This window comes from Colobus angolensis, unplaced genomic scaffold (assembly GCF_000951035.1).
Source record: "Colobus angolensis palliatus isolate OR3802 unplaced genomic scaffold, Cang.pa_1.0 Scaffold2, whole genome shotgun sequence".
NCBI lineage: Eukaryota > Metazoa > Chordata > Mammalia > Primates > Cercopithecidae > Colobus > Colobus angolensis.
Window position 1 is genome coordinate 1,434,594 of NW_012115154.1, and position 26,648 is coordinate 1,461,241.

At 36.9% G+C, this 26,648-nt stretch overlaps 1 protein-coding gene across 2 annotated transcripts in view; it reads left to right on the forward strand.

Moving 5' to 3' along the window:
* The window catches only part of EXOC4 (exocyst complex component 4), an 826,169-nt gene that overhangs the window by 213,095 nt on the left and 586,426 nt on the right, over positions 1–26,648 (forward strand). For both annotated transcript variants that reach the window (XM_011941218.1, XM_011941219.1), the window contains exon 8: positions 25,629–25,774. In XM_011941218.1, the coding sequence (XP_011796608.1) occupies positions 25,629–25,774 (146 nt within the window). The remainder of the gene's footprint in view (positions 1–25,628; positions 25,775–26,648) is intronic.

Here is a 26,648-nt window from a genome sequence, read left to right on the forward strand (position 1 = left end):
GGTCATTTAGTCAATTAAAACCAAATAAAATAACGAGTTTGCAGTGAGCCGAGATCATGCCACTGCACTCCTGCCTGGGTGACAGTGAGACTCTGTCTCAAAAAAAAAAAAAAAAATAAAAGAAGAATATGGAAATTTGGTTACAGAGAAGATACACTGGGAATGTCATGTAATGATGGAGGCAGAGATTAGAGTAAAACCTGTACATGCCATGGAACGCCAAGGATTACTGGCTACCACCAGAAGCTAGGAAGAAGTAAGGAAGACTCCTCCCCTAGAGACCCCAGAGAGAGCATGACCCTGCCGGTACCTTGATTTAAGATCTGCAGCTTCTAGAACTGCAAGAGAATACATTTCTGTTGTTTTAAGCCACCCAGTATGTGGTCATTTGTTACTGTAGCCCTGAGAAACTAACACACGTCCCATGAACACCTGTGTCTGAACTCGCTCAAGTTGTTTTCTGAGCTTTCTTAAGTGCAAGGATAATTTCTTTTAATACACTGTTTTTTCTTTACAAATCTATCAACATTGCTCCTTAGTCTTCTGTCATTTAGTGTTACAGGAAGTATATAGCTATCGTGATTTTTGTTCTTTTTATAAGTTCCTTATTCTACCTGTATCTAGATAAGTGTAATTTCATTGTTTTCCCTGCAAAATGTGGTAAACTCGTTTGTCTTACTCATGGTGTTTTTTTCTTTAAAGCAAGAAAATACATATTTGTGTATGTGTGTGTATGTGTGTGTGTGTGTGTATACACATATCTCTTTTTACAAAAGTTATTTCTGTAATTCTTAGATTGAATCCCTGTTCTAAAAATTTTTTTTTTTGAGACGGAGTCTCGCTCTGTCACCCAGGCTGGAGTGCTGTGGCCGGATCTCAGCTCACTGTAAGCTCCGCCTCCCGGGTTCACGCCATTCTCCTGCCTCAGCCTCCTGGGTAGCTGGGACTACAGGCGCCGCCACCTCGCTCGGCTAGTTTTTTGCAGTTTTTAGTAGAGACGGGGTTTCACCGTGTTAGCCAGGATGGTCTCGATCTCCTGACCTCGTGATCCGCCCGTCTCGGCCTCCCAAAGTGCTGGGATTACAGGCTTGAGCCACCGCGCCCGGCCTAAAATTTTTATGTCTATCATCTCTCCTCAACTTTTTCAATCTTTATTGTTGCTATATTTCCTATCTTTATTTGGGAGTATTTCTCAATTTGTTTTTTGCATTTCTGATTTTATTTTCTGGAATATCAATTGTTATTTCCTAGTTCCTTTATTATGGCTTTCTCTTCTGAAGTTATAGCATTTTAACCTTCCTTACAATTCTTATCTTTCCCTTGTCCCCTCTTGAAAACAAAATCTTATCCTGGTATCTTTTCCTCGTAACCTGTTTTCTCTTTAAAGATTTCTTTTACTGTTGCAAGTGGCTATGTGTTCTTGTATGCTATTGAGGATGCCAAGATTTACTGAAAATTTCTTGTTTCTAGTTTTTGGGTTTTTTTTTTGTTTTTTTTTTGAGACAGAGTCTCACCCTGTTGCCCAGGCTGCAGTACAGTGCAGCTCACAGTAGTCTCAAACTCTTTGACTCCAGTGATCCTCCTGCCCCAGTCTCCTGAGTAGTTAGGACTACAGGGGTGTGGCACCACACCCATTTAATTTTTATTTTTTGTAGAGATGGCGTTTTGCTTTCTTGCCCAGGCTGATCTTGAACTCCTGGCCTCAAGTCATCCTCCTGTTTTGGCCTCCCAAAGTACTGGGATTACAGGCATGAGCCGCCGTGTCAGGCCTCTAATTTCTTGAAATGTGTCTTTTCCTCACTTTTTCTTTTCCCTGTTTACTCATTTTCAAATGAGAGGAAATCTACCTAGACCTCATGTTTGCTGACTGTTGGAATACAAAGACTGCCTTTTAGCCTGTTATTTAAATGTGTGCTAATGAAATCTTTTTCTGAGTTTTACTGCTAGTAGTCAATTTCATGTATACATATGCTAGCTCAACTCCTTGTTAACGTATAATGCAAATCTGGTTTTCTGAGATGGTACTTCAACCTTTATCACTATCTGGCTTCCTGAAACACAGAAAATAATAAATGAATTACTAAGATAAACATAAATCATTTTCCATGATTATTTTTGTATGTATCTACAGTATTTCACAAAAGGTGATTCTCTTTGTCAACTCCATTGTTAGTCCTCTCTACTTCCTAGTAGACTGTGTCATTTGAAGTACTATTTCTAATGGATGCAGGACAAGAAGTGTTCGGGTGGGATGGTGAGCGGGAGGGCTAACTGCTTCTCAGGCCAGCAGCTATGCGGTCGTGAACAGTTGCTCACTTTGGTTTGGAGAGTACAGACAGTGTAAGAGTGGGAAAGGCTTTTTGTACCTACTTCCAAGTAAGAAGATTGCTTTCCTTCTTACTTGTAACACAAACCATTCAGTGTACGTGTTAACTCTGTTCCATTGACCTTGTATTTAGTGGAGATTGTTTAAAGATTCTGGCTGTATGTGGGTCCAGATTTTTTTTTGACATTGTGAAGCTTTTTTTTTTTTTTTTTAATCTTTTGCATTCATAGATATTTGAATGAGTATGTGGGAGAGATCATGTGGGGTATTACTAGCCAAATACCATTTTAACTTGGAAGTCTGACATTTGTTCCTCATTTCTACTTGTAGGTTTCCTAATGACTTGTAATTTAGGGCGATACCCTCTTTTGATCTTATTTTCTTTAGCTCTAAATGGGATTTCAAATTTAAATATGTTTTAGTTAGCAGATTAACATAAATGTTTATTAATTCAGGTAACTTACTAATATTTTATTTGTTAATATTTAAGAGAAAATTATTTCTCTTGTGTTCCTGAATGAATTTTCTTTCTTTCATTTGTTTGATAGACTCAATATTTAAAATGTTTTACTTTCTCTTTTAGTTGTATATTTTCCTCTCTCATCCCCAGGTATATATTATTTAAAAACTTTGAGTCAGAGAAAGAGTTACAAAGACTTATTTGGGGAGTTGAGCTAATAGCCACCCATCAGCTGAGCTGCCTTCCTAGGAACACGATGAAATGGATTCTCAATTCTGATGTTTCATCCCTAAGGTCTCCAGCATGATGCTGGTGTCCAGTGTGTCAGTAGGGTAGAATGCTCAGCCCACAGCTAATTGATATGATGGAAGGAGGTCAATGATTTTGAGTTGGAAACACAACTGTATGTCAGGATAATTACAGAGAAACCTGTTGCCTTGTTATTACCTTTTTTTAAAAAAAATTTTAATTGTAGTAAAAACCATAAAATTTACCATCTTAACGATTTTTAATTGTACAGTTCAGTAGTGTTAACTATATTCACATTAGTGTTATCTTTTATTGCCTTTACCTTTGAAAGCTTTTTGTCCTACTCTGAAGAGCTGAGGCTCTGATAATTAGCCTGATGCACTGTGAATTGTTGAACAGTCCAACTTTTCTCATGGAAGGAACTGAAGACAAAATGAGAGAATAAAAGCAGAGAGGAGGGAAGAGGATTATAGCTTAGATTAGAAATGGTCCCTACAGCATTATTAGTAAATGTCTCCTTTCCTTGATTCCAAGACCCTAAGAAGTGTAAGATTAGGACAAAAAAGTAAAACTACCTTAAATGTATATACATCTATCATAAGATAACTATTGATTTTTAGATACATGAAAAAATGTGAGCAAATGTGTACCTTAGAATCTGAGAAATACCAGGAAGTCTCCCACATGGTGATAGGAAGCAGCAAATGTTGTGTTTGAGAAGGAAGTTGGTGACCAGAGTAGAACAGTACCACAGCACTGGCATCAAGAAGCTCACAAGCCATGTTCTCTCAATAGCCTCTGCCATCTTCATGCCCCACCCAACCTTTAGCTCTCTGTGCATCTCGTATGTCCAGAATAGCTAATGCTCATCCATTCTAGATAGCAGTTTTATTTTTTTCTATAAATGTTATTTTTAACTAAGTTGTTTGATTCTCTACCATTATGGATTCGTGAGAGCAACTGACAGCCTGACAAATGTACCCTGTGGAACATGTGCTTAGCCATGATGACAGAATAGCCAACAGAATGTTACATATGTAAACTACTCAGCTTTGTGTTCACTCTGGGCAAATGAACAACATATGGACATTTGAAATATATGTGTGTTTAAAATTCTGTCATGTGAGGTTAGTTGTGGAATTCGATAGTCCATTTTGTGTTTGTTTCCATGTGAAAAGAGCCTTATAATGTCATTACCAGTTGTTCGTTAATCTCCTCTCCCTTACGTAGAGTCTCCTTTTGTCCTCCCTCTGCCAGTCTGTAAGTTTGTCATGACATTTATACATGGAATGGATTGTTACCTTTTCTGGGAGGAGAATAAACCATAAATATGAACGAGGCATTAAAAGAGCTTAGCATAAATCACTAAGAAAAATCTGTAGACTTGAGAGTATAAAAATCACGGTGAATTATAAATAATACAGCAAGGTTATAGAAATCATTTTATGCAAAGGCAGACATATATTTCTACCTCTCCCAATAAGTCCCAGTGATTTTAATATCATTGGTTGGCCAGCTTCTATAGTAGGAATATAGGCGTGGAATATACTAGAAAGTTCCATAGTGAACATTCTGGGAGATCATTGGTAGCATGGAACAGTGATACTTTCTGTTGGAGATTGCATTTGCTTTATATTGTTATCAAAATTTCAAAAGAAATTTTACATTTTCTGTCTATATTTGCTCTTGGATAATAGCATGCAGATTTGTAATCATTTAAAGAATGAAAATCTGTATTGAAAAATTTAAACATTTTGTTTTAACTTGTTTAAAATGTCATTTCTCTTTAATTAGTGATTAACTTTTAGACTACTTTTTTATAAAGCATTCAGAGAATCTCCTTAATTTTTTTTCCATATTGTATCTACTTTAACAATATTTTCTAGGGAAAAATTAATCATAAACATATAAGTTTATGTAAGTTTACATAAACTTATGTATTCCTTTTAAGCATGTATTAAAGAGAATATTCTTTTTACTAAAGGTATCGTCTCTTGGTTAATTACTTCCATTTTAATAAACAGATTCTTTGCTGAAGAAAGTTTTCTTTATAATATGTAACTCTTACACAGTTAAGAATTATGTGTTGCATGGTAAGTACTTAACTTTATTGTGACAGCCAGATGATTTTCTTTGTATATAAAAAATGCTTCATTCATGTCACTGGAATTAAGTCACCTCTATACATAAGAGATAAAGAAGAAGTGTAAGACACAATGTTGTTCTTAGATTGCTTCCTAGTTGAGATCAAACTAATATAATTTTAACAGCACTGGCATTTCAAGACAATTTATGATTAAGTTTTAAATTCTGTGATTCAGATTGCTTTTAAATGCCAATCTTAAAGAAAATTAAAGACATGCTATTATTACAGTTTTACCCCTACTCACATATAACTAGACTGAAAACATTATAAAAATTCAGTTTCCAGTAGATAAGGAAATCTTTTCCTTAATTCATTTCTGAAAGGACATTTCTTTCGTACTAAAAGAACCTTTTGTTTTATATTACATTTTAAATAATTTCTCCAACACTGCTTTCATTTATTTTATTTATTTACTTTTTTTTGAGACAAAGTCTCACTGTGTTGCCCGGGTTGAGGTACAATGGTGTGATCTGAGCTCATTGCAGCCATTGCCTCCTGGCGAAGCAGTTCTTGTGCCTCAGCCTCCCAAGTAGCTGGGGTTACAGTTGTGCGCCACCACACTTGGCTAATTTTTGTATTTTTAGTGGAGGTGGGATTTTGCCATGTTGTCCAGGCAGGTCTCACACTCCTGGCTTCAAGTCAGCTGCCCGCCTTGGCTTCCCAAATTGCTGGGATTATAGGCTTGAGCCACCATGCCTGGCCACTGCCTTCATTTCTTTTGAGGAGCTTTGTTTCTTGTTAGGCCAAAGTTTATGAAACAAAATTTCTTTCTTGCTAATAATAGAACTTATTTCTAAGATGGCAATATGTGATTACAGTAATCCTCCCTTATCTGTGGAGGATATATGTGCCAGGACCTCCAGTGGAGGCCTGAAACTGAAGCTAGTACAGAACCACTCTATATACTATGATAAAGTTTAAGTTATAGGCCAGGCACAGTGGCACATGTCTGTAATCCTAGCACTTTGGGATGCTGAGGCAGGTGGATCCCTTGAGCTCTGGAGTTCAAGATAAGCCTGAGCAACGTGGTGAGACACTATCTCTACAAAAAAATATAAAAATTAGCCATGCATGGTGGTCCCACCTACTTGAAGCTGAGGTGGGAGGATTGCTTGAGGCTGGGAGGTTGAGGCTGCAGTGAGTCGAGATTTTGCCATTGCACTCCAGCCTGGGCAACAGAGTGAAACCTTGTCTCCAAAAAAAAAAAAATATATATATATATATACACATACATATATATGATAAATAAAAAGTTTAAGTTATAAATTAGAGTGAGAAATTAACAACAATAACCGATAATGGAACAGTGATAGCAATATACTGTAGTAAAAGTTATGTGAGTAAAACTCACATAACTTCTCTTTCTTAAGATGTTTGAGGAAGGGATGAAGTGGGCCGGTACAAGATTTCGTCACATTACTCAGAGCAGCACGCAATTTAAAACTTATTAATTATTTCTGGAATTTTTCATTTAATTTTTTTGAACTGTGGTTGACTGTGGGTAACTAAAACCATGGAAAGCAAAACCATGGGCCCAGGGGTTAGGAGAGGTGGGGATGGGACCACTGTATTATTTAGTAGTAGTATTTTCTTACCAAATTTTACCTGACAAAGTTTAGGAATGCCACCATCTAGATTTTAATCATAGATTTTCAGTTAAAGTGTCATGGTTGACATATGAGACAAAATGAGTTTATTTTCTAAATTTGTTACTTGTAGAACCTGTTTATTATAGAGAGTTTTAGGCTTCTTTGAAAGCTGTTCTAGAATTGATAAATCTGAAAATTCAAGTGGTCGCTAAGTATGTGAACCAATATCATGGACAAGGCTGAGCTAGTGGTTGCCCAGTGAATAAGTGCTTACTGGAGCTTTAAAACTGCATATATAATATGCATAATTGGCATCCCATGGATTTATGAGTTTTAAGTTACTGCTATTATGACTGAAAGATTGAATGATCTATCTGTAGTCATAGTGATGTTTCAAACATCAAAAGTAACAGAATTTCTTGCAACATAAGCAGTGCACCTCTTGCCATGTCTATTGTATCCCAAATATACACCTTTGTTATTTATCAACTCAGAATTATTGCAATAGGTTTACTCTCTGAGAAAATAAATTATAAGGAATAAATTATGTGCGCCGTTTGTCTCCTTCCACCTTGGAATAAACCAGAATATCTTTGGTTGATATGCTTCATTCTGTAATCAATATACATATATTCTGCTTTTATTCATGGAGGCTATTATGTAAAGATAAGTACATTTTTATCAGTCGAAGGTAAATGCAAAGGAAGGGAAAGCACCTGTATTCCAGCCTATATATTATCATTAATCATTCAAATGTCTTCTTGTAAGTTATTGTAACTGAATCCTAGAATCACTGTGTTTATATGGATCACCAGATTCTAGAAAGGTCACTGTGTGGCTGGAAACTATTTGAGTTTTAGTTTTATGTGCCCAGAAGAAAGAATGGCTGCACCAAGGTCAACAAAATGGACAATAATTATATCTCCCCTGTGTGAAAGTGCCACAGTGTCAGGAATCGTAAACTTTGTTGCCTTTATGGAGCACACTGCCATAATTCACATTCATGTGATCATATAATTGAATTGACTTAGGAGGGAGAGGAACTTGAGATGAAACTCCCCTGGTAGTTTGGTAAATAACAGTAAACCACATTCTGTACTATCTACAATGTCTGATATGATAAAACTTAGGAAACCTCATGAATTGAACTTTGCAAACTCCCCTGAATGGTGTGGATAATCATCTTGAACTTGAAGGCAGGCGTACCTTCTGAAGTTCTCAGAGCTCACTTTTGGGCTGCAGCTACCACCAGTATGGAATCAGGTATCACAGAGCCCAGGATGAAGGACATGATAGGTGGTTTGGAGAATTGAGTCACTCCACAGATCACCTAGGTGACGAAGATACTTGTGGTGTGTAGCACACAGAAAGCACTCATAAATGCTGTTTAAGCTAATAAAGGAAATTACAGGAATAGGCCATAGCATGTGAAGAACAGAGATAACACTTCAGGTTAATTTTATTTGCAGGATTATTTGTATAAGCCAGCAGAGAAACTAAATGTAGTTCAATGAAATGGAAGACCACTGAAGAACACTGAGAGCTCCTTCAGAGCATGAACTGTCTTATTCATCTTTTCATGGGCAATACCTAACATAGTACCCTGCATTCAATAAATGCTCATTGAATGAACAGAAACTTTAGTGAAACATTCATATTTGTGTTGGGCCTTGAATGGTGGTTGAATTTGATTTAGTGAAGGAAAATGACATGGCTTTTCAGAATAGTGGGACTCAGTGAACAAAGGCACAGATGTTGGAATGAGCTTATTTGATTTTGTGAGACACAGGAGAGGTCAGTCTGATGAGAGGCCCGTGGTGTATGTCATGGTGGTAATGGTTGATAAGAGGTTGATATTGATTGCACACACACAAAAAGACTCAGTGCAAGCTTCTTTGGGGAAATACAAAGGGATGAGACATTTTTCTACTGAGAAATTCTGTCTCACAGACTAGTCTCATAACTGCTGATCAATAGGCTTACTATAGGCTTTTGGTCTCGAAAGGGCACCAGCAAGAAGCAAGTGCAGTATATAGCTCAGCGCACCCATCTTCCTCAGGTAACTCGCCATATTGAGTGGGATCATTTTCTCAATTAGGTTGCTTATCAAAATTTGATACTTGTTGGATTGAATCAAATTTAAAACTCTGAAATGTTATTCTCAGGAAGAGGGAACCTCCTTACAGTTGGTATATCCCATTGTCCTTGAAAGGCAACCAGGGACTCTGCCAGAAGGACTTCACAATCTGGCAGAGACAGTTGCTGAAAATAATTATTTAAAAATTCTTCCCTTCTCTGCTTCCTCTTCTTTTTTCACTGTAAATTGGATAACCAATATATTTTATTACTTTTTCACTTACGGATTCCTTTAAACCTCAGGTATTTTGGTTAGTTCTGTGGCCAAATTTAATCATAATGGTATGGTAGTAGGTGTAGCTTCAGTAATGATGCTAAGAATCTATGCTTTTCTTTTAAAGTGTGCTGTAGGTACTTGAATTTAGCAGACACTGAATTTTTCTCAGACTTTTAGAAGAAATAAAATAAGGAAGAATTAGAAGTATAATCAGAGACCAATAGTGGGGTTGACAGAAGGGGTGTTTTTCTTAGTAAATGTATACCTAAAGAATAATTATTTTTACTGTCTAGATGTCACACTACAAATATTTTCTGATTTTGAGTTCTGTAGTTATTTTGTCTAGAGCCCTACACAGCTATTCATCTCATTCATTATTGCACTTATCGGTTGTTGTACCTAGCTCCTCTTAAGCTGGGGAATCTGAGATTAAGTATTAGAGCTGGAATAAGGACCTGACTCTGGGGATTGGGATTGTCATTTATCCTATTGCAGGATGCAACCCCTCGCACATTTTGTGAAGTGCACTCCAAAGACATGGTTTTGCTTTCAACTGTGATGACACTATAATTGATCAAATATATTCTTTCAAAGAATCATAAATTCTTATTGGAGTTTGAGGAGATGTCGTATTCATTTGTCAACATGTCACTCCAGGGACACAGGTGCAGCAAATTTATGGAGGAAGCACCTCGTGTTTCTCCTGAGTCACATAAATATGAAGCAGAATTGATTGAAAACGTGTGGTTTTCTATTACTCCTCAGGTGGAGAGCAATTAAGATCTCTCTGTAAAGGCATTTCACTCTGCTTCTCAGGTTTTCTTGTAGCATAGGCAGAGATCAGGTCTGAGGGGACTCCAGAGAAATTTTTGAAGACCTGCTGGTGTCTTCTCAGAAAAGAATACGAAGACATTTTGCTGGCAGCGAGAATATTGCACATTTTTAGTCAAGTGCATGATTAACTTTGACATTTGGAAATGGAACTTCACGTAAAAATAAGCATGGTACTTCTGCATGTTTAATTAAGATGTTTAGTTCCTGTCAAGGCTGGTAGCCCTCTCCCCACCCCTGCACCCCCCGCCCTGTGAAGGGCAATATATTCTCAACTTCTGAAATTTCAGAAACCTGTACTTAACCTTTAATTGTCACTCCATTTACATGGAAATCTGATTAACAACTTTTAAAGTTCATGAGCTCCTGGTAAATGCAATTAAGACCTTTTTGGAGTTTGTTATTAAGAGCTGGCATTTAAAGAAGACTAAGGCCTGGCTACTGTTGCTGTCTTCTCTGTTGCAGGATATCTTATATCTTAAGCAATTAGCAGAGAACATGAGGTACATGAATTGTATGGTATTGCTTCTGCGTTAACATGGTTGGTATTTAAATAGCATGCTGTCTTTTTTTCTTTTCTGTGGCTTGCTTTATGGTATGAACTTGTTACTGAATGGTAGGATAGAGCTGAGAATAATTAGGTAGAGCTGTGGTGGTTTTCATAAGTACCAGAGTTAGGCACAGTTCCTCATCCTACTGGATGTTCTCTAGTTATGTTTACAAACACTCACTCTCATGTCATATGGAGTCAAGGCTAATCATCCTACTGTGATGAATTTGTTGTATCCATCTCCTGGCTGTGGTTGGCTTTTTGAGAGTTAAAATTAAAAGATGTAGTTATTGGAGAGAAATGATCCAGGTATACAACTAATTTCTGATATCAGGCATGTGAACTGTTCAGCCGTTGCCCTTGGATCACGGGGGCAGAAGTGGGGGTTAAGTTTGTTGGGGCAGATGTACGTAGTATAATTTACAAACTGAGATGTGCTGTGATAAATGGAAAATGGGGAGTAAATAGGTGAAAGAAAGGATCTTATTGGATTATATACTGCCAGTCATATAGTGTGTTTTTCATTTACTGATAGAATTGAACTGTTTGATGGATGTATATAATGCATTTCTTAGGTACTTGATGTATGCAGGACACTGTGCTTATTAGAATTTAAGGGATGATGAGAAAAATAATGAAATGATAAATCAACAAAGACATATGATTTAAATACATTGCATATGATTGTGCTATTAAAGAATACTGGAATCTACATGTTGCTGTCCTCTTTGAAATTTTTATGAGTGCATATTGCTTTTAAATAAAAGATCAAAATAAATAATTATTTGGGGAAAAAGAAATAGGAAAGCCAATGCAAAAGAATTAAATTGGATGCCAGAAATACCAGTGAAATAGTTCTCCATTTTTGTACACTAGAGCAGTGGTTCCCAACCTTTTCTGGCATCAGGGACCAGGTTCATGGAAGAGGGTTTTTCCATGTATGGGGGGTGGTGGGTGATGGTTTTAGAATGCAACTGTTCCACCTCACATCATCAGATATTAGTTAGATTCTCATAAGGAGCGCACGACCTAGATCCTTCACATGTGCAGCTCACAATAGGGTTCACACTCCTATGAGAATCTAATGCTGCTGAGAGGAAGTAGAGCTCAGGTGATGATACTTGCTCCCCTGCCCCTCACCATCTGCTCTGCAGCCTGGTTCCTAACAGGCCATGGGCTGGTGCTGGTAAAGGCCCATAGACCGGTAACTCTAGTGCACAGGAACCCTTGCCCTAGAGTTTTCACATTTACTGTAAACTTACTGAAACCAGCAGTGCAGTTCATTTGAGTAACCTTTTAAATTTTAGACTGTCCTCAAGTGTAGTGCATAAATAATATAGTTTAATTCCATGTTTTGAATTAACACATAACATTCAGTATAAATAATGTATAATAATCAAATACCTATTGTAGATATGGAAAATTTTTTTTGGCAACAAAAGTGATAAAATAGTATTACTTTTTGTTTAACCAAGCTGTCGACAGGTATTTTTCATTAGTTTAGTAGCTTGCTCAAGTCTACCCCCACACCACACACACACACACACCATCACCTTCAGACAGAAGAATTTTGCTTATTTCATAGGCAGAATCTTTCTTGTAGATGCAAGAGTTGACAAAGTACAGAAATTAGTGATATTAAGTTGTTCTTTCAGTCATAAAGCATTTTAATAAGATACTTCAGTGGAAATATCATTAGACATGAATTTTGTCTAATACATGCTGATATTAGACAAAACACCTTTTCCTCAAGTCATGTTGAGAGGTTAAGAGAGAAATACAGGAAAAGTTAAATATACAGCAGTGTGTGATTAATTGCCAAGTCCAGATATCATCTGTGGATCCTCTAGGAATTTAAAAGATGACTTCAGATAGATTGGCCAGAGAAGGTTTTGCGCATGGGTTAGAAGCTGAACTGGTCCTTGAAAGAAGGCTAGGATTTAGGTATTTTGGAAAGATCATTTTAGATAGGGATAATATGCATATATTCAGAACAGTGAGCACCTTACTGAATTTAGATCTAGATTCTGAAGAGGCTTCAGTGAATTCGGTTGAGATGTTCTTTGTGGACTCCTTAAAGAACGGAACCACTTTATTTGTCTCTGCATTCTGGTGCCTTGTATTCTCAGTGCTTCCAAACCCCCTTATCTCCTGGTCTTTACAATGTTCCCCTTAAATTCCAATGAGAAGGTACTTGACACAGTTCCTGGCACTTGGTAAGTACAAAGTAAATGCTGGTGGAATCTGAATTTGTAATTGTTATCTCTAAAAATTCTATTTTGAATGAACTATAGGCAAATATTTTTTATAAGTGTGTCAATATTTACATATTACAGATAACCAATATAAAAGCATCTTTAGTAACTGAATTGCTAATTGAAAATGCTGGATCTTAGACACTTAATTGAGTCAACTGTCTCCAGAGAGTAATTTGGGTCTTTTCCAAGATGCATTAACTCTTTCAGGTCATTAGGGTGGCACTTATCTCATTGGAGCAGAAATGTAATAAACGGTATTCCTATAATGTAAGTAAATTAATGTGCCTCAAAAAGCCTGAAGTTTCACCATGGGTGTTGTAGTTGTACTCTGAGGAGCGCATCTATGAATGTGAAACAGCAATAAGTAGCTGCTGTTTGGAGCATCTTACTTTCAATTTAGGTAACCTACTAGAGAGTCCCTACTTTAAGACACTGTGCCTAGATGTTGACGGAGATACAAAGAAGAGACCTGGCTGACAGGCAGCAGAGAAGGCAAATAACTGCAAGATGATATCCTTGAGCGATACAAACTGCTGTATGGGTTTTAATTAGAGACAGATATCATAGTTGACAGTCGAGATAGATGGTAATCTCCCAGAAGACCGGAATCATGGCTTTTTTACACAATATGCTCATTCATGTTTATTCTCAGTATATAGATATGTATATGTATAAATATTAATATGAACAAATATGTAAATATGAGTTGAATAAATCATATTTTACAGTTTTCATATATGTGCTTTTTTTCCTCATGAGAATATGAAATATTAATGTCTGGCATTGATCTAAAGTGACTATAGTAAGTAGGTGAAAACCAGGAAAAAAAACACGGCATCTTTTAGTGATATATGCCACTCACTGGTTCCCTGTAACCTCAACTTGAGTGTCAGCCTACTGGTGAGATATTGACCTTTAGCTAGAAGAGAGTATAAGAATGATTTATTCTACCCACCAGCATGCTACACATTTACATCTGATGGGAAGATAGAGGCACATAGTTGTCATCATAAGACCAAGGGGAAGTGATGTAAAAAGACCAGTGCAAAAAGAACTTTCTTTTTTTTTTTTTTTGAGGCGGAGTCTTGCTCTGTCGCCCGGGCTGGAGTGCAGTGGCCGGATCTCAGCTCACTGCAAGCTCCGCCTCCCGGGTTTACGCCATTCTCCTGCCTCAGCCTCCCAAGGAGCTGGGACTACAGGCGCCCGCCACCTCGCCCGGCTAGTTTTTGTATTTTTTTTTTAGTAGAGACAGGGTTTCACCATGTTAGCCAGGATGGTCTCGATCTCCTGACCTCGTGATCCGCCCATCTCGGCCTCCCAAAGTGCTGGGATTACAGGCTTGAGCCACTGCGCCCGGCCAAGAACTTTCAAAAGAAGAAGGTAGAGGTAACACTTCCATGAGAAGATAAAACTTCAAAGATATAAGCCCCTCCCTCTGTTTCCTCATGCATGGGGTTGGCTTCATCTCCATGCATGTAAGTCTGATTAGTAACATCTGAATGGAGCAAAAGTAGCTTGCTAAAATCCATTAAATTCTACTTAGATTCACTTTCTTGATCTCATACCCCAAACTTTAAAAAGAAAAATTGTTTTTCCCTGATACATGATATATAGCTAATATTCCCTTTACTTGATAAATGGGAGAGTAGTTAATGGCAGGAAAAAAATTAGATAAATTTAGACTCGATGGAAAGCCTTTGGGAGTTATTTAGGAAATAGGAAATAAAATTTTAGTTTAATCAACTGGTAATGATGTAAAAGGAACCAATAGGATCTAATCCTACAGAGGTTGATTGGGGCTGTGTTGTGAGAAGTGCTGAATAATAATGAGAAGATAGAGGTTTATTTATTTTGAAGGCATGGAGGAAGCCATTGAAGGACTTGTCAGAGGAATGAAAACATTGAGTTTAATCTGGTAGCAGGTTGTGGGATAGACTGTTATGAGATGCATAAAGCAGGATATGGCCAGTGGGAGACTGTTTTAATAATCTTCATGAAAGGTAATGAGGACTTGATTTAGAAAGATGAGTATGGGAATGAAAATATTTAGAAGAGGAACTGGATGTGAAATGTGTACTATTAAGTCTGTAGGATTTGGCAGGTGATTTAGAGAACAAGACTGAGAAGAGCCACAACGAATTACACATTTTGATCCCAGGTGATCAGAAGAATGATGACATTAAGGAGCTCCCCGCCTTTGGTCCCCTTCCTCCCTTTGAGGAGAGGTGGTAGTAGAGAGTTTACCTGGTCAGACTGAGTTTGTTGGACCCATGCTTTAGCATTTCCTAAAATTTGCTGCATTATTTTGACCTGCTTACTGTGATATGGATGTGAGAATCCAGACATTCTTGCAGGCAATGGCAGTGTATCTTTGGAGCTTGAGAGAAAGTATGATGTAAGAGGGATAATTGGGAATCATTCAGAATGTAGAAATAATAAAAATGGAAGAAAGCAGGAGCAAGGGTTAGGATATTTTACTTCCATGGTTTGACTACCACATTTTACAGCCTAACTACTAATACTCAAGTAATAGTCTTAAGTATTAGTGTTAGTTCTTACAACCTAACTACTAATGCTCGAGTAGTTAGGTTGTAAAATACGGTAATCAAACTGACTGAAGTGAAAGAAAACATTCCAAAAGTTTAGAGAATGAGTATTAGCAAAAGCCTGAATTTGGTGATTGAGACCTTTATTGTAGAGCAAAGGGGAAGAGGAAAGAAGGAGAAGAATGATAATTGTGAGGAGATGATGAAGATACACAGATAATTTCATTTACCCATTCATGAACTCATTTACACTTATAAATTGATTACTGTGCTTCAGGCAGTGTTCTAAGTGGAATATTCATTTGACCCTGATGATAGTACTGTGGAACAGATGATATTATTTCTGTTTTACAGATGAAGAAACTGAGGTTCTGAGAGGTAATATCATAGATATATAGTTACTGGAATATATTAGAAAAGAAACAGATTTCTGAGCCTTATCCTGAAAGAAGATAATAGTCTGTTATGTGCTAAGCATTTTATATACATTATTAAAAATTTTTTCATATTAATTCTATGAAGTAGTTCTTTTTCTGTTTCCAACTTTTAAGTTCAAGGGTACATTTGCAGGATGTGCAGGTTTGTTACATAGGTAACTGTGTGCTTCTATGAAGTAGTTCTATTATTATCTTTTATTATTATTTTTATTTCACAAATGAGAGAAGTGAAGCTTAGAAAGATTAAGTAAGTTGACCAGGGTCACATAACTAAAAAGTAGTAGAGTTGATTTCAAGCACAGACTTTCTGCGTTTTTATATGACCCTCTCATTTTGTAGTTCTAAGGCACACACATGAGTTTCTATTTTAAAAGAGTTCTCCAAATGATTCCTATGTGCAGACCAATCTTCCCAGAATTTTAGCACAAACTGAGAAGGAAGAGGTCTATATTTTTTGGGAGGAGATAAAACATTATGGACAAAGAGAACTCAGAGTTGGTGACCTTATAGATGGAGTATTTCCTAAGGACACAGAATCCTAAAGAATAGTAGAGTGGAGGTTATTGGAATCTAGGAGACTGAGAAAGACTCTGTGATGGTAGAAGGAGTCAATATATTATGATGAAACATATTAGTCTTACAACAGAGTAAAATTGTGCTAATTAATTAATTAACAATTAACCAGTAGCCGAAGTGTTTTTTTTTTGGAGTTAGGGTCTCACTCTGTCGTCCAGATTGGAGTGCAGTAGTGCAGTCATAGCTCACGGTAGTCTTGAACTCCTGGGCTCAAAGGATCTTCCTGGGTCAGCCTCCCAAGAAGCTGAGACTACAGGCACATGCACACCTGGCTAGTTTTTAATTTTTTTTTTTTTTTGGTAGAGACAGGGCCTCCCTACTGTTACCCAGGCCGGTCTTGAATTACTGGTCACAAGCAGTCCTCCCGCCTTGGCCTCCCAAAGTGTTAGGATTATAGGCATGTGCCACTGCACCCAGCCTGAAGTTTTTGTAATGGGGTAAGACAGTTCTAGAGTTTGGTAGTCAAAGTTGAAGAGAAAAGGGGAGAAAGCAATGTAAATAGGTAGAATGAACTTTAAAGTATGTTTAAATGAAATGGGCAGAGAATATATTGAAGCTATAGTTAGGAATATACCTTTGAATGTTGAGACCATTTATGTGCCATCCCCTAGCATTATCTCTTTTATTTGTCTTTTTTTTTTTTTTTTTTATGGAGTCTTGCTTTGTCGCCCAGACTGGAGTGCAGGTGGCACCATCTCGGCTCACTGCAGCTCCGCCTCCCAGGATCACGCCATTCTCCTGCCTTAGCCTCCCGAGTAGCTGGGACTACAGGCGCCTGCCACCATGCCCGGCTGATTTTTTGTGCTTTTTCAGTAGAGACAGGGTTTCACCGTGTTAGCCAGGATGGTCTTGATCTCCTGACCTCGTGATCCGCCTGCCTCAGCCTCCCAAAGTGCTGGGATTACAGGCATGAGCCACCGCACCTGGCCAACTTGTCTTTGCTTTTTAAGAGTGAAAGTAGAAATAACAAACTATTGAAATACCATGAGATCCAAAATACATGGAGGAAAAATTGACTGAAAGGAGTAGTGGAAAATTCAGTAATTATGGTTGGTGATTTTTTAAAATAATGAATACTCTTTTTCAACAATTAATAGAACAACTAGAAGAAAATACAGAGAAGACTTGAGCAACACTATTAACCACCCTGATTTAAACTGACATGTATGGTACAGTCAACACCATCAGAATTCAGATGATCTCAAGGTCATATGGAATATTCTCCATGTGAGTCTATATACTAGATCACCAAGTAAATCTCAATACATTTAAAAGAATTGAAATCACACAAAATATATCCTCTGACCACAACAGAATTAAACAAAAAAAGGAAAGAAATTTGTAGGTCCCCAAATATTTGGAAAGAGGACAACAAACTTGTGAATATACTATGGGTAAAAGAAGAAAGACCTAAAATGAATAATCATATGTTTTCATCCCAAGAGCTAGAAAAAGGAGAAAACTCAGCCGGGGCAGTGGCTCACACCTGTAATCCCAACACTTTGGGAGGCTGAGGTGGGTAGATCACCTGAGGTCAGGAGCTCAAGACCAGCCTGGCCAACATGGTGAAACCGTGTCTCTACTAAAAATACAAAAAAGTAGCTGGGCTTGGTAGTAGGGGTCTGTAATCCCAACTACTCGGGAGACTGAGGCAGGAGAATCACTTTAACCCAGGAAGTGGAGGTTGCAGTGAGCCAAGATCACACCATTGTACTCCAGCCTGGGCAACAAGAGTGAAATTTCATCTCAAAAAAAAGGAGAAAACTCAAAGCCAAAGCAAGCAGAAGTTAGGAAATAATAAAGGTAAACTGACAATCAATGAAATAAAAATCAGGACAACTGTAGAGAGGAACAATGGAACCAAATAGAGGTCTTTTGAAAAGATCAGAAATTGACATATCTTAACCAACCAATTAAAAAAAAGGGAGATCTAAAGAATATCAAAATCAGGAAATGAAAGAGGAGATGTAACTACAGACTCTATACAGAAATTAAAAGGATTCTGAGACTACTATGATATGCCAGTCAGACAATGTAGATGAAACAGACAAACTTCTATAAAGACACAAAGGACCAAAAGTGACCAAGAAGAAATAGAAAATCTGAATTGTCCTATAACAAATAAATTAGTAATTAAAAATTTTCCTGCACATTATGTAATTCACACAAATATTCTGTCAAACATTTAAAGATGAAATAATACCAGTCCTTTGCAAACTCTTTCAGAAAATAGAGAAACAGTTTCCAATGCATCCTAGTAGGCCAGTTTTACCCTAATAACAAAGCCAAAGTATTATAGGACACTGTAGACTTACAAACATAAGTATAATAATGTTGAACAAAATATTAACAAGTTGAATGTATCGACATATAAACTGTATTATACCATGAGTCATTGGGATTTATTTTAAAAGTCAATTAATGTATTACCATATTAATAAAGAGCCAAAGTCACATAATTATCTCAATAGATATGGAAAAGCATTTGACCTCCACTGATTATTCATTAAAAAAGGAAACTTACTTAACCTCATAAAAGACACTTGTGAAAAACCTGCAACTAGCATCACCAAGGAACCTTTTGACCTAATGCAAATTTACTAACTTATTGAACATGGAAATACCATCAATCTTAACCTATTCACATTATTTACCTCAAGTTCAAGGGAGTATATTCAAAACAAAATTTATTGCCGCCATGCGCTACAAAACCCATTTTTCATGCATTCTTAACTATTGTTCATAGAACCGTAATTTTTAAAATCCCTCATATAGCAATCTTTTAGCCATTGCTTTTATTTCTCCTTTTTTCTCCTTTTTTTTTTCAGAATGACTGATTAAATTTTGTTCATTTTTTTTTTCTCTGCCTTGACTCTTAAATTGGTCCTAATTGTGTAATCTTATTGCCACTGCTTTAGTTTAAAACCTTTTAATTTTCTAAATTGAGCTGTCTTGATAGGTTGTCTCTTCTTGGTCTCCTTCCTTTATAGGATTTTCCTGATCATTCTTTTTGCCCCCAATCCCATTTCCTTCCAGTCAATGATTTTGTATGCTGTCAGATCAATTTACATACAGCATATTTATCACCATTTTATTTGCCTGTTTAAAACTCTTTTTTCATTGCCTCATTTTGTATTTGACTGCAGTTTGTGAGTTTGTTATTACAGATTTTTTTTTAAAGATTCTTGGACGTTTGTCAGTGTACTCCCTTTCCAGGCTTATCTCTTGTTGGTCATTTTAATGTCACCTGAAATATTTGTTAGTTACTGAAGACAACTTAAATGTTCCCAGCACTATTTCTTTGCTTATTCTGTTCTGTGTCTTCTTCTTTTTTTTTTTTGGGTTTTCACACATTCTAAGATTCAATTTATGTCCTTCTGTAGTTCCATGATCTTGAATGCTTTTTTTGTTGCCCTAGTTAGAAGCCATCTTGTCCTCCTATAAGTGCACTTAGCCATATTTTTGTCCTGATGTTTTACCACTTTCTCCTTTGTGTTGTCATTCATGTGTGTCTCTATTACTAGATAAGTACACTGAGGGACGGACTTATTTTTGAGTCCTGGTTTTGTATCTAGCATAATACTTTGCATATTTTCTGTGTTAAATAAATATATATTTAAAATGAATGAAAGCATTTGGAAGCTATTAAAACTGGGCCTTCTTTGCTAAGAGCTATTCTCTTGGGAAAAAGAAAAAAAAACAAAACATGAGTAGTTTGATCAGATGTTTGATACAGGACCAAAAATACATGTGTACTCTTGGAAGTTTTTGATTTGTTTTATTCTGAACACTAATGAACCATTCACAAGACCATAGCATTAGTGATTTTAATTGTACAACTGCCATTGACCATGAGTATAATTGAGCAGGCATCCGCTTTGTTTTCAAAATGATGATTTTTCCTTTGCTTTCCTTACTGCAGAATATTTTAGACTTTATACAATGGGGAAATTAGACTGCTATATTGAAAAAATAACTTTTTCTGTTTTTTTTTTCTGTTATTAACATTCTATTCATAGTAAATCTATGAGGAAAACCGGATAATTTTTGGTAATTTAAAATGGACATCCTAACTTAAAAATATTACTATATTATTTCAGTTTCTTGGCTATAATGTTTTCAGGAATCAAGGTTATAATTTGGTGGATATATTACCCTGATTTTGTCTCTTACCCTTTTCGAGTGCTTTTGAGACATCCTGTATTGGGTGCTATACTTTCTGCTTGGGCTCTTCCCTTGCTCCATGAAAACCAGGAGGCGCCTTCTGGAAGAAAGCCAGAGGAATTCTCCTACTGTGCTTCCTTGTTTCTTCCAGGGATCATAGCTGTCAGTTTCTGCCTAATTTGATTCCTCTCTAGGGTCTTCAAATTCTTATTTTTTAGTATTTTTTTTTGGCTTTTACAGTTATCAGCAAGAGGACTAGTTCAATGAGAACTGCTTTGCTGTACCCAGAATACAAACTCTTGGGCACTTACATTTTAAAAGAGCAAGTTATTGAAAATTCCAGTATTTAATATAGGCACATTTCAAATATTGCCCAAGAGAAGTTGAGTCTTAGTTCATGTTGAGAGCTTGAGGTGATGTTTTCGTGTTACTATTTCTCATGTCTACTATCAGATTCATCAAGGAGGACCAATATACTATGGCTTAATGTAAATCACTGAATATGTGAAGTTAGTAGTCAAGAAAATTGGGGCAGGACGTAGTGGCTCACGCCTGTAATCCCAGCACTTTGGGAGGCCGAGGCAGGCGGATCACGAGGTCAGGAGATCGAGACCGTCCTGGCTAACATGGTGAAACCCTGTCTCTACTAAAAGTACAGAAATTAGCCTAGTGTGGTGGCACGCACCTGTAATCCCTGCTACTCAGGAGAGTGAGGCAGGAGAATCGCTTGAACCTGGGAGGCGTTGGATTCAGTGAGCCGAGATCGTGCCACTGCACTCCAGCCTGGGCGACAGAGTGAGACTCTGTCTTAAAAAAAGGCAAGAAAAACAAATAAAAGGAAAATGGCGTTCATAGTTGTACAGATTGAAATGTGTGCAAACCACTACTCCTGTTTTTATGAGATACCAGTATTCTGCAAAGATAGTAATTTTGGTATAAATGTCAGTAGATGCATGTTAATATATACTCATTGGCCGGGCGCGGTGGCTCAAGCCTGTAATCCCAACACTTTGGGAGGCCGAGACGGGCAGATCACGAGGTCAGGAGATCGAGACCATCCTGGCTAACATGGTGAAACCCCGTCTCTACTAAAAAATACAAAAAAAAAAAAGCTAGCCGGGCGAGGTGGCAAGCGCTGTAGTCTCAGCTACTCGGGAGGCTGAGGCAGGAGAATGGCGGGAACCCGGGAGGCGGAGCTTGCAGTGAGCTGAGATCCGGCCACTGCACTCCAGCCTGGGCAGCAGAGCGAGACTCCGTCTCAAAAAAAAAAAAAAAAAAAAAAAAAAAAAAAATGTATATATATACTCATCAATCCATAGGTATCTTAGTGAAGGAACAAATACTCATTTAAGCTAAAAATATATATTAGATACTCCAAAGACATTTTTTCTGTGATTAAAAGTCCCAACCATCCCTTTTCTTTTAAATTTTATTTGTATTGTAGATTTTTGTACTGAGGATTAATTTAAGAATTCATTCTACTTTCGAGACTATTTTTAATTTGCATGTAACAACCTATTCATTAAGGCTTCTTACATACTTTTTAAAAAAATGTTCAGCAGTTTGTTGTATTTTTTTGATTTGCTGGTCCGTTGCATGGCTCTGTGGTGGAAGTAAAGAAATGTAATGCTTTAAGGAACATACAAATTGGGGGTAGTCAGGTGTCTTTTTTATTAAATAAGGACTAATAATATCAGGCAGTTTTTGATGAATACTTATTGAGTGATGTAGAAAATGGGTATTTTAAGAGTTCAAGAAAGGGTATAGCCAACTAGAGTGGCCTGGGAAGGGCTCATTGAAGAAAAAACATTGGAATTGTTCTTGGAAGGGTTTGTTGGTATTTATTTAGGAGAGAAGGTAATCTAGATTAGGCCTTTTAGAAATGAAAATGCCCACATATATTAAGGGAAGAGTTAAGTAATTTTGATTACAGTGTTGGATTCACATTTAAGAGAATAAGATACACTTGGAAATATGTATTGAAGTCAGAATATTGTAGATGATGAAAGGAGTAGCCTTCTGATGATAGCAACAGTGTTTTAGGACTGTCTGTTGATAGTATGTGAGGAGGACTGGAAGGGTAAGAGATGAGAGGCAGAAAATTCAGTGAATACTAATTGAACTAAGTTGGTGGCTGTCAAAATGGACAGAAATGGGCAAACTAGTAGAGAGTTGAGGAACAGTCATTAATGATCTTGAGGACTAATTCCTTTCTGGGCACAAAGGGTATGGGAATGTATCAAAAGATGGTTCTGAAGTTTTAAACCTGAGAAAGTAGTGAAAATAAGAAACTACCAACAAAAAAAGAAGACAGAAGTAATTAATGCTTTTATGGGAAGATGATTTAGGTTTCAGAGAAGTTGATTTTATTAGTGAAATATGTGAATGTATATCAAGCATGCAGTCACAGATGTGGGACTAGAGCTCAGGAGAGAAATGAGGAATCAATCACATTGTGATAAAGGAAACAGTAGATGTAAAGGCTACTTTTTAAAGTTTGGGACCCAAAGACAAAAGGAAAATAAGATTATAGATATAGCATAAGGACCAATGTAAGATTTTTGTTGAGAAAGCAGGATAAGTATGTGTTTGCAGATTGAAAGCAGAAGTGGGTGGATAGGAATAGACTAACAATGCCGAGTGGTAACAGTTAAGGGGACTTTACTGATGGTGAGAAAGAGCAAAATGATCTTAAAACACCTGTGTTTTGAGGTCAGTATTTTATTACACAAGGCCTTAATCATTGGATTCTAGGACAGCAAGTGCCTCAAAAGAGTTACTTGGATTAATGCATTTTCACGCTTTAGTAGAAACATCACTCTGTCATGTTGGTGTTAACCATCTGAAATATGAGTGAAACAATGCATTTATTTACATCTTTCTGTGTTATATTAATTTGAAATTCTTTTCTGGTTTACTGGTCTTTTTGATTACAGATTGCTAAAAATCTTATTAGTAGCAGTGACAAATATACAATATAATTTAGTCCCTGCCTTGAGTTGTTACTAGAGACCCAACTCAATATTCTCTCTGACCATTGGGTAGTTTGGGTGATGTATTAACAGAGATAGTATTTATCATTATATTATTTCATTCACATACTGAATAATACTCTAGTGGCTTCATAAATAAATAAAAAAGATTTACCAGTCTATTGACATGTTTTGTACTTTCCAGGTGCAATCCTTATTGGACTGAAATAAAATGAAATAAAGTCTATTTACTGCCACCTGTAGACCTGTGCTTATTTAGGTGCTCTCATGTTGGGTGCATATATATTTACTATTGTTATATTCTCTTGCAGAATTGACCCCTTTATTAATGACCTTTTTTATCTTTTTTACAGTTTTTGACATAAAGTCTATTTTGTCTGGTATTGGTATAGCAAATCCTACTCTTTTGTGTTTTCCATCTGTATGGAATATCTTTTCCCATATCTTTACTTTTAGTCCATGTGTCTTTATAGGCAAAGTGAGTTTCTTGCATGCACCACATTACTGGGTCTTATTTATTTATTTATTTATTAGACAGAGTCTCACTCTGTTGCCCAGGCTGGAGTGCAGTGGTGTGATCTTGGCTCACTGCAAGCTCCGCCTCCTGGGTTTATGCCATCCTCTTGCCTCAGCCTCCCGAATAGCTGGGGCTACAGGTGCCCACTACCACACCCGGCTAATGTTTTGTATTTTTAGTAGAGATAGGGTTTCACCGTGTTAGCCAGGATGCTCTCCATCTCCTGACCTCGTGATCTGCCTGTCTCCGCCTCCCAAAGTCCCAAAGTGCTGGGATTACAGGTGTGAGCCACCCCACCCGGCCTGGGTCTTGTTTTTTAATTCATTCAGCTACTGTGTATCTAATCAGGGAATTTAGTTCATTTACATTGTGTTATTATTGATAGGTAAGGACTTACTGCTGGTATGTTGTTACTTGTTTTCTAGTTGTTTTGTAACTCTTCTTATTGTCTCTCTTTGTGGTTGCATGATCTCTCTGGTAGCATGTTTCAATTTGCTGCCTTTTGTTTTTAGTGTATCTGTTACAGGTTTTTGCTTTGTGATAATTCTTAGATTTTAAATTGGATTGATTTTATAAGTAGGACCCGTTGGCAGTAGTCAATTTTTAAATTTTTTTATTTTTTTGAGACGGAGTCTCACTCTGTCACCCAGGCTGGAGTGTGGTGGCGTGATCTTAGCTCACTGCAACCTCTGCTTCAAGTGATTCTTGTGCCTCAGCCTCCCAAGTAACTGGGACTACACTTGTGCACCATCATACCCAGCCAAATTTTTTTTTTCTTTTTTTTTTTAAGTAGAGATGAGGTTTCACTATGTTGGTCAGGCTGGTCTCGAACTTCTGTCCTCAAGTGATCCTCCTACCTCAGCCTCCCAAAGTGCTGGGATTACAGGCATGAGCCGCTTTGCCTACCTAGTAGTCGATTTTTTAAAAGGCAATTGCTTTTCTTGTGTTGAAGCTCTCAGATGAGTAGTGGCTATGGAAATTCTTTGCAGGTCAGGACTTCTTAGCTTCCTGTGGCCTTTCTATATCTCTTATTGGCAGGTTTGTTGTAGTGTTTATCCACTGTGTGTAATAGTGAGTGGTAAGAGCATGGACTTCCTAGTCCACTAGGAATCACTTTACAGCTCTTGAACCTCTGTAAGCCTCATTTCTTTATCTGTCATCTGTGAATTTATCTGATAAAATTCTGTGCTTTAAAAGAGATAATACATTTTAGATGGATTAACATGTTGCCTACATCATAGTAAGCCTTGAGTAAATGTTGTGGCGTTGCTGCTAATGCTGCTATAGTTCAGAATAATGAGGATTAAATTGTGATTAAAGAGGAATGTTGATTAACTCACTCAGCACAATACCTGGCACATAATAGATACTCAATAAAAACGTTCCTTTTACTCCCATGTTCAAATGCCCAACACACCTCTTCCCTATGAATAGGTAACAAGTAGGTGACTTACTAGCTATAATGAATCTTTTCTTAGATCCCCAACTAGGAAAATTAATGACCAGGTTAATATATTCCTGAATGTCAAGGATGAGGTTTTAGAATTAGATATGCATAGTTTTAAAATAGTTTTTCTTAATAGCACATTAAAAATGTGTATATTAACATTAACTGGTTTATCTGGTTGCACAGATGCTGTTAACTGAGTACTTGGATATGAAAAATACTCGTACGGCTAGTGAACCATCAGCTCAACTAAGCTATGCCAGCACTGGACGAGAATTTGCAGCCTTTTTTGCCAAGAAGAAACCTCAAAGGCCAAAAAATTCTCTTTTCAAGTAAGTATTATTCTGCTGTTAAGATAATAGGTTTTAAGAATTGTTAGACTGAAGTAAGATGACTTCCTAATTTATTGATAGCCATAACCTTCTCTAGCTTAAGTTGATTGAAGTAATTTAAAGGAAGTGAATATATGTTGAGTTTTATTTATTTTTGTTTTCTGTCAGGTGAGGTGGCTGTTTTGGATATGGTGACTGGACTATCTGGAACTCCTAATAAAAATTTCTGGAACTTGTTTCAGGGGAGTTTTATTTAAAATTAAGAGAAATGAAACTCCCCAGTTGTTTCTGGGGAATTTTATATGAAATGAAAGGAAATGAAATATGTCTTGAAAAAGCCCCAAGAGCCAAGAAACAACCTTTGTTAATAAAGTTATGCAAATGTTTCTAGCTAAGCAGTATTGGGCCTTATGTGGTTACTTGTTTAATAAAAGAACAATCTGGGTTTTTTTTCTCTAATTATTACCTTACTTAACTCCACCAAGCCATGTGCCCAAAGTGTATATCTCTTGGCAACAACTAATAGTTAATAATATTGATAATAACTTCAATAATAACAGCTACCATTGCTTGTTTCCTAGGTATCAGGCACTGTACTGGGTGAGTTTCCCAAAATAATCTCAATTAAACATACTTTAAATTGGATTATACTAAATTTCAGCAGCAGCAGTAGTAGCTCACGTTTATTGAGTTCTTACTAAGTGCTAATCAAGGCATTACATTATTTTCATAGATTATTTTATTTACTAATTACAACAATCTTATAGGCAAGGGTTGTATTTTTAATACTTTGTACACATAAAAAAATTGAGACATGAATGGTTAAGTAATTTATATAAGGTCACATAGCTAACATGTGGTAGAAGGAGGATTT